This window comes from Pseudophryne corroboree, chromosome 2 (assembly GCF_028390025.1).
Source record: "Pseudophryne corroboree isolate aPseCor3 chromosome 2, aPseCor3.hap2, whole genome shotgun sequence".
Taxonomy (NCBI): Eukaryota; Metazoa; Chordata; class Amphibia; order Anura; family Myobatrachidae; genus Pseudophryne; species Pseudophryne corroboree.
Genome location: NC_086445.1, coordinates 523,201,622 through 523,211,152, shown reverse-complemented (window position 1 = coordinate 523,211,152; position 9,531 = coordinate 523,201,622). Strand labels below are relative to the sequence as shown.

The following is a 9,531-nucleotide window of genomic DNA, read 5'->3' as shown; positions in this document are numbered from 1 at the left end:
GGGGTCCTGAGGACCGAGTTTGAGAACCACTGGGCTAGACCATGCCCCTTAATATGATAAATCATTTTTGCCTCCAGTAACCAGACGTGTTCCTTATTCTAAACTAGCCACATTGGGCCTTATGTAGAACTGGACCCTTTTAACATAAAATGTGCATTATCGTACTGTATATGCTCACAAAAAAAAGATATTCTATCTGCGGGCGTGCGTGCGTGTGAATGCAACTTGTCCAGACTACAGCACAGCAATGCATCTGTCAGGAGCCATCTCTATTGCTGCATGCTCGACCCTGGGTGCAAAATAAGTACTGATAATAAAGTTGATCGACACTCACTTCTGATTGGCCGAGTGCGTCTTGATCCCTCCCACAGAATATAAATATTAGTGTGACTTCTGTAGTATATTCACATTATTTAACTGAAATTTGCATTAGGTGCATAGCAGGAAAAGAAAATTTGCATTGGATTTATAAAGGGGAAAGCAATGGACGTTTTTATTTATTTGAATATAATTAGTACTTTTATTTTCTATTTGCATCTAGATTTAATTGTATGAATTGTATTTTACAAGGTAAATGTGGTTTTAGTATTTAGTAAATAACACTGTTTTGTGTAATTGGGTACAGTACCTTTAGCATTTACTACTAATACTTCTACTGTACTAAATCAAGTGCATACTGTATGCTACTGTTTTCTCCTGGTGTAAACCTGCTATGTGTGCCACCCTTGCAGTGCTGGACGTATGTGATACGCCTCAGCATACCGCACACAAAAAAAAAAATGTTATGACAAATCTTTCATCTGCACTTTTTATGTAACTGCACATCAGGCCCTTCAGGTATAACCTGCAGTTAAGTGTACATTTTATTATTATTATTATTATTATTATTATTATTACCAGTTATTTGTATAGCACACACATATTCCACAGCGCTTTACAGAGAATATTTGGCCATTCACATCAGTCCCTGTCCCAGTGGAGCTTACAATCTATCAATTCCCTACCACATGTACATGCACACACATTCAGGTTAATAAGGGTTAATAATTTTGTTGGGAGCCAATTAACCTACCAGTATATTTTTGGATTGTGGGAGGAAACCGGAGTACCCAATGGAAACCCACCCAAGCACGGGGAGAATATACAAACTCAACAACGTTAGAGCCATGGTGGGAATCATTTGAACTGTGAGGCAGTAATGCTATTACACCGTCCGTGCTGCCTTCATTTATTTCTATTATTGTGACACCATTGTGCAAACGAGTCTAGTGATAATAGCATACAGTGCACATAAATCTTCTGCATTGTTTGTCCAGGTATGAAAGGTTTTTTTAGAGTGCATTAAACAGCAAATATAGAAGTGGTAAGTCATGAATGTCATTACATCCTTCACAAAATATAGTTAACCTACCGTTTACCCTGTATTACATCTGATTACAAAAAAAAAAATCATTTTAAGAAAATAATATGATGATGTTGTAATCTGTGAACTAAGGTGCCAATAGCACAGCAGGAACATTTTAAAAATACCTTTGTATTTTGTTTTGAAGGTAAAGGATCCATGCACTATGGGAGATTGGGAGTTTCTGGAAAAGTTGCTGGATCAGGTGCAAGAGCATTCCACTGCAATTGGAAAGGTCTGGCTGATGGTACTGTTTATCTTCCGCATCTTGATTCTGGGTCTCGCGGGGGAATCCGTTTGGGGAGATGAACAATCAGACTTTGTATGCAATACAGATCAACCTGGATGCCCAAATGTTTGTTACGACAAAGCCTTCCCGATTTCCCATGTGCGCTTCTGGGTGCTTCAGTTTCTCTTTGTTAGCACTCCCACCTTGTTTTACCTGGGCCATGTAATCTACCTTTCCAGAAAAGAGGAGAAGCTGAAACAGAAAGAGGATGAGTTAAGGGCCGTGAGTGACAAAGATCAGGAAGTGGACCACGCCATAGCGGTCATAGAGAAGAAACGTTTAAAAATCTGCATTCAAGAAGATGGCAGAGTCAAGATACGAGGAGCCCTCATGTGCACCTATACAACCAGCATCATTTTCAAGAGTGTTTTTGAAGCTGGCTTCCTACTTGGCCAGTGGTATCTGTATGGCTTCGTAATGCCTGCCATATATGTATGTGAAAGAGTGCCGTGTCCCCACAAAGTGGACTGCTTTGTGTCCAGACCCAAGGAGAAAACAATTTTCATCCTTTTCATGCTAGTGGTGTCATTAATTTCTCTTCTGCTCAACCTTTTAGAGCTTATCCATTTAGTCTGCAAGAACATGCTGCACACTTTTAAAAAATATTCCCCCTACATCTCCAACACAAGATATCATAAAGAAGAGGATATGTATCCAGGAAAATGCACAGCAACAGCCACTGCACCTTTTCAGGACAAATCATACATATACCTTCCCATGAGTGAGAACATTTCCTACCCAAATTACAAAAATCAGAACGAGGACAACTGGGCTAACTTGAATACAGAGAAACAACTAGCTATCCATGGAGCAAAACAAACTCATCTAGAACATTACAACAATAGCACTTTTACCCCCATTTCTCCTAATTCTCACGTTGTAGTAGAGAAGCAACTGAGTAGAGCCAGTAGTTCTGCATCCAAGAAACAGTATGTGTGAGAAAACGGTTTACTGTTTTTTGTGTCAGTGTCCAAGTCTAAACTGTGTGCTGGATCGCCAGTGCTGTCAACAACAACATGGCTTACTTGAACATGGATTTTCGCATTTAAAATTGGAATAAAGAATAATAACAAGTCTACACAACCAATTTGCTGGTGACTCTGCTGACTAACTACAACTACTGTATATACTTTTCACATGTTTCAGTTTAACTGTGGTGCTCAGGCTAATAATACTCTATGGAACTTATTGGTAATTGTTGTACACATACATTTGGTGTTATGATACAATGGTGATTCTTGTAATCAATAGAAATTTCCACCATAACTGCCATCGTTAAATGATTAGCCTATATAGGGGTCTGTTTACTTAGACTTGGAGATAAAGTGGATGGAGATAAAGTACCAGCCAATCAGCTCCTAACTGCCATGTCACAGGCGGTATTTGAAAAATGACAGTTAGGAGCTGATTGACTGGTACTTTATCTCCAGCGACTTTATCTCCGTCCAACGCTTAGTAAATAGACCCCATAGAGTCTAACATTAAGTGGGATGCATTTGGATGCCGGTAGTCATAATCCAGACGGCGGCATCCCAACACTCATGATCCCAACACCTAGTAGGTGACTATACTCTGCCTAATCACCCCCGTGGCTTACCTCTCCACAGGCCCAGCAAATCCTCATTCGGTATCCCGGCCCCGGGATAGTGATCAATGTCGGGTTCTCGGTGTCGGCATTCTGAGTAGTGTTGGGATTCCAACGTTGGTATTTCGACTGCCGACAGGATCCTGACCCATTAAGCAACCATTCTGCAACAGAATTGTAATTTGATAAAGAAGATGTGAATATCATGTTGTCAGTTTTTCAATTTTGAGAATATCCTCTTGGCAGGGTCATTATCAATATTTGAACTTCCTCTGCACTTATTTGTTGACTGTGTATTACTGAAATATGTATATTAAAGATAAAGTCCAGTTACTAGGCTGTACATTGGTGACATTTGGCTAAATACATAGAGGAAACATGTTTATGTTTCTGCTCTTCAACTTGTTTTATATTAAAAAGAAAAAAGAATTTAAAAAAAATCATTAATCGTTTTTAAACCTGCTATCAGTGTGAATGTTATTTATTTTCTTTTTTTCTTGTCTAATCCTTTATAAGTTATAGCATAAGGCAAAGTACAACTTCTTCTTTGGATTCAGCTTAGAATTACAATTCAATGAAAAACAAATATTGTGTTTTTACTTAACTTTTGCCTTGGTTTTCTGTAAGAAGACAGATAGAAATATAGAATTAACGCCAGATGTGACAGTATCTTTTTTTTGCCATACCTCTTTTTCTGAAGCTGCTATTAAGTAATTGAATTTTGCTAAATGTTATTTGGTTTCCATGGAAACCACAGTCACATAATATATTGTACTGAGTAAAGAGGCTTTATAACACCCCTCTTCTCAGCATTATCATTGAAAGTAAAACTCATCGGAGGGAGAAGGCAAGGGGGTTTCTGTCTAGTCTTTAATTTGTGAATATTGTTTTCTGTGTGCACAACTGTGAACCAAGGGCCTAATTCAGATCTGATCAATGGGCTGTGTTTTTTGCTGTCCTGCGATCAGCTAACCGCCACCTACAGGGGGAGTGTAAATTCACTGTGCAAGTGTGCAATCGCATGTGTTGCTGAGGTGCAAAAATTCATTTTGTGCAGTGTGTGCGCAGCCCAGTACTTACTCCTCCAGTGCAATTAGAATGGGCTGTTCGGGACTGGAGCTGACGTCAGACAACCTCCCTGAAAACACTTGGGAATGCCTGCATTTTTCTGGACACTCCCAGTAAATGCTCAGTTGCCACCCACAAACGGCCTCTTCCTGTCAATCATATTGCGAACTCTCATACATTCTGATTTTTTGCGGTGCATATGCATGAGCAGTTAGGATATGATCGCCCGCTGTGCGAAAACACACAGCGGTGATCAGACCTGAATTACACCCCAAATGCTTTGTTTGTGAGTTAACATTATAACACAATTCCATTAAAACCACATTATAACACAATTCCATTAAAACCATGGTTTATACATCCTTCCTATTAAGCTCTATGGCCACCAAGTTTGTCCTATCCCTATAAACATACTTAAAAATTGTCCTTTCAAAAATACCTTTATTACTGTACCACATTGGTTTGCACAATATATATGATATTTACAGTATACAGTACTTTCCTTCAAAATATTTTGTTGTTTACTGGCTTTTTAAACATGATTTTTTCATACCTGACATTTCGGTTAGTACATTTTGCAATGCATTAGGCTGCTTGGTCCCCAATTGTTTACATACAGTATATCTCAGGAAACTACAACATCCACAATGGTATACAGTCACTATATCTATATCAGTATGCATGCACAGTTTGCTAAAAATGCTCGATTTGTTCACAGTTGGAATTGCATGCAACTCAGAATTAGGCCTTTTATCATACCTCCCAACATGACCCTCTCCAGGAGGGACAGAATGCTCTGCTCCTGGACTTGTCTTAATTTATGATTGCCATCACCTGTGGTGAAACACCTTTCTGATCCATTTACCTGTTCAAAGCAGGTGTCGGCAATCATAAATTAAGAGGGAAGTCCTGGAGAGGGTCATGTTGGGAGGTATGCTTTTATGTACATATATTGACAATTAATCTCTAGATTTCAATAAAAGTTTTATGTACGCCATATTATACAAGCACAATTTCTATCCTATGTACTATTGCGGAATCGGATTGGGGGAGGGGGGGGGGGGAGATCACGAGGGCCCTGTACATCCAGAACACATTGCTTAGCCACGTGCAGTCAAGTAGTGGGGATGGAAACTTTAAGGAGGTCCCTTAAGTAGGTCCCATCCCCAGTCGGAGTTGTTCATCTCCAGTCTCTGCCGTCAGCCCTTCAGAATGAATGAAATAGTATAACAGAGTATATTTCACACAATTTTCATCACTATAGCTTTTATAATTAGCTTTCTAATTAAATTAATAAAGATTATATTTTAAATAGTTACTGCATAAAGTGTGTGCCCTGCATGCTATAATGTTTAGCTGTATAATCTAACCGATTCTTGAGAGCATCTCACACAAAATTGGAATCATGGCCCATCATAGAGACTAGGGAGCAGTAAAGATAAAGACAAATAACATAATTATTATACACAAAAAACTGTGAATCGTGTACAGACTCCAACCCCTGGGGCAATATGTAATATCCTGTGACGTGTGGGCTGTTCAGGTGTTTTTGGTTATGCCTTGTAAATGATTGCTGCTTTAAAAATATGGGCATACTCACACAAAAAAAAAAAACATTCTGCACATCGCAGGCTATTTTATATTGCCCCTGGTCTTCTGTGTAAATGATTGTCATTTCCTGTGCATAACAGTGATTCCCAAACTTAGCCCTCAATGTATCATAACAGTCCAGATTTAAAGGATATCTATCCTTAAGCATAGTTACCTTAATTAATGCCTCAGTCAGTTTGATTATACCATATGTGCACAAGCATGGATATATTTAAGACATGGACTGGTAGTGCATTGGCATACCTCCCAACATGACCCTCTCCAGGAGGGACACAATGCTCTGCTCCTGAACTTTCCTCTTAATTTATGATTGCCATCACCTGTGCTGAAAAACCTTTCTTATCCATTAACCTGTTCAACGCAGGTGCAGACAATCATAAATAAATAAAAAAGTCCAGAAGCAGAGCATTGTGTCCCTCCTGGGGAGGGTCATGTTGGGAGGTATGCATTGGGTGCATTGAAGACTGAGGGCCTAATTCAGAGGGTTCCGGTATGAATGGTCGACCATGTTATGGTCGACAGTCATTAGGTCGACCACTATTGGTCGACATTGACATGGTCGACATGGACACATGGTCGACGCATGAAAATGGTCGACACATGAAAAGTTCGACATGAGTTTTTTAACTTTTTTGGGTGTCTTTTTTTGCGTAAAGTGACTGGGAACCCCAATTAGTGCACCGCGTCCCCTCGCATGGCTCGCTTCGCTCGCCATGCTTCGGGCATGGTGCCTTCGCTCCGCTACCGCTTCGCTCGGCACAGATTATCGTTCCAATCGTAGTCCACGTGGATCGTAAAGTATGGAAAAGTTCCCCAAAAGAAAAAAAAGTAAAAAAAAATCATGTCGACCTTTTCATGTATCGACCTTTCATGTGTCGACCATTTTCATGTGTCGACCATGTGTCCATGTCGACCATGCCAATGTCGACCAATAGTGGTCGACCTAATGACTGTCGACCATAACATGGTCGACCATGTGAACGGATACCAATTCAGAAATGTATGCAAACCTGATGGTTTACAATACAGTACATCTCCAATTGTGTGAGAACTATGCATGCTCAGATTATACGAGATCACAGTGCCCCCTAAGTTGCAGCACAATTGATAGGCCGCAGCCGTTTAGGGGCAGCAACATGGACTATTTGAAATGGAGGCATGTCATCTCCATTTTGTGCGAGTGCCGTGGTCAATGTCTGCATCTTCAGAGACAAATTTACTTGCCTTGGCAGCGGAAATGAGGGTTACTCAGATGGTCGATGTGTAACCAATGATCCGGGTAACCAATCTGCAATGCCAGCAGTGGAGATCTTTTAGCTTCAGACGCCTCTGGCAGAATCAACATATTTTTCGCATAGCAGCTGCATTCAAAGACACAACTGCTGTGCTTTTCTCATCCATCTCTGAAGTAGGCCCCGAGATTGGGAAATCTGGTGCTTATAGTTAGCTTTGATGTACTATAAAATATGTGGTGGCTGCTGGGAGATCTTGCGATAATAGCGAAATCTCGCACATGCCCACTGTAGCCGGTAGTGGGAGACACAGCGCATCAGCAGCGTTGTGGGTAGGAATTGCTGGAGGGGACAGTTTTCACTCCCCCTCTTCGGCAGATAAGATATTAATAAATCCCGTTGCTTTAGCTTCCTAATTCACCTTGGTAATGAGGCAACACATGAAGTGCTAGAGCGGCATGATCCATGGTGCGATAATACATCTCTTCCATAGACCTCCGTCTGCTGGCGCAAGCATCATCAGCAATTTCGTTGCTTACTTCTACCACATAATTGGTGCAATAAGAATAAAAATTGCATTAACTCAGTATGTGCATAACTCAGAATAGGAATACACTCTCACTATACACCCACAACAATCCCACAAGATGTTTCTCTTCCATGTTTACGCCCGGCATCTGCCCAGTTGACACCCACAAACACTCATTGGACAGATGGAGAAAAACCTTCAAGATGCACCTGACTCAGAACTGCCATGTAAATAAGAGATGTGCATGGTCACTACAGCTCATGCACAGTTTGCTCATACTCACTAAGGGGCCTATTTGTCACCATCCGCATCCAAATCACACTGCGATAATTGATTACATCACAGGGATCAATTATCGCGTGCAGGGACAGAGCTTGCGGTCAAGCTCTGTCCCTGTGATGCCTCTTCGCAGCATCATCGTGGTATTTTTCTTAAAAAATACCCCGATGTCCTGCTGCACATGCACCGCCCCTGCCGACATCACCGCCCGGTCGACGCCCCCCTCCCCCTGTTGCTACTACCCCCGCGCTCCGCGGGGCAGAGACAGCGGGGCAAAAGGGTGCATATCGCAGTGCTGCCCTGTGAACTCGCCAGCCTGAGCTGGCGAGATTATCACAGGGCCCACTGCGGTATTTTTTCACATTTTTTTTTGTAAATTTGGCCACATCACATTTCCCATTAAAAGTATGGGGAATGCTATGTGGGTTACTAAAAAAAAAAGTAAATTAAAGGGTTTGGAGCAGTTTTTCATGAAAACTGCTCCAAGTGCCCTTTAATACATGCAGGTGATACTAAAATAATGTTAAACCTTTTCACATTATTTTAGTAAAAATAATGTTAATAAATAGACCCCTAAGTGTGGCCACATTCAAACTTACATGCAACTCAGAACAGGGCCCAGTGTGCAGAGTTCCACAACACTGAATCAGACACACACATATACAAACATTAGGCACCACATACCTCTAGTTATTAAGTCATTCACAAACACCTCTTATGTATTTGTTTTAGAACTTATTATTTTCTAATACACTGCATTGGTATTTTTTCTGTTTAATCTTTATTGAGGACTATCAAATATTTGAAATATAAGCAGGTAACAAATGTATCACAAGTCAAGAAACCCTTATGTAGCCTTGTGTGACATTGTTGTATTAAAATCAAAAGTATTTTGAAATTGCACGCAAGGTTTTAGCAGCTGAAGTGTACACATGCCCACTGCTTCACCTAAATGAGTCCTGACTGCAAGGGAAAATACCCAAAGATCAAGTCTGTGTGTTGAACTGGCTCCAACTCTAAAATTACTTGTGGAGTCCCTAAAGGCTCAGTTTTGGGGCCATTATTGATCGTTATCTATGTTTATAAATAAAATATTAACAGTCTTTAATTCAGCATCTTTTCATACATTAGCCAATTAAACTATGGGCCTAATTCAGAGTTGATCGCAGCAGCAAATTTGTTAGCAGTTGGGCAAAACCATGTGCACTTGCAGGTGTGGCAGATATAACATTTGCAGAGAGAGTTATAGGCCCTACACACTGGCCGATTTTCTGAAAGATATGAACGATCTCGTTCATAAATGAACGAGAACTCGTTCATATCTTTCAGTGTGGAGACTCCAGCGATGAACGATGCGCGTCCCCGCGCTCGTTCATCGCTGGTCTCCCGTCGGCTGTGCATGCAGGCCAATATGGACGATCTCGTCCATATTTGCCTGCACTTCAATGCAGCCGCGTGACGGGGGGAGTGAAGAAACTTCACTCCCCCCGTCACTGCCCCCCCCCGCCGCCGGGTCGCTCGTCGGCCGTATCCGCC

General features: G+C 41.1%; 1 protein-coding gene across 1 annotated transcript; it reads left to right on the top strand.

Annotated features, from left to right (window-relative positions):
- The first annotated feature begins 1,568 nt into the window (after positions 1–1,568).
- LOC135033570 (gap junction alpha-4 protein-like) lies at positions 1,569–3,295 on the top strand. Its single transcript, XM_063954194.1, has one exon. It carries the CDS (start codon positions 1,569–1,571, stop codon positions 2,628–2,630), a length of 1,062 nt encoding a protein of 353 aa, XP_063810264.1. The 3' UTR covers positions 2,631–3,295.
- The last annotated feature ends 6,236 nt before the right edge of the window (positions 3,296–9,531 follow it).

Excerpts from the sequence above, each read along its gene's own strand:
- LOC135033570 (XM_063954194.1), top strand. The coding sequence starts at position 1,569 with ATGGGAGATTGGGAGTTTCTGGAAAAGTTGCTGGATCAGGTGCAAGAG.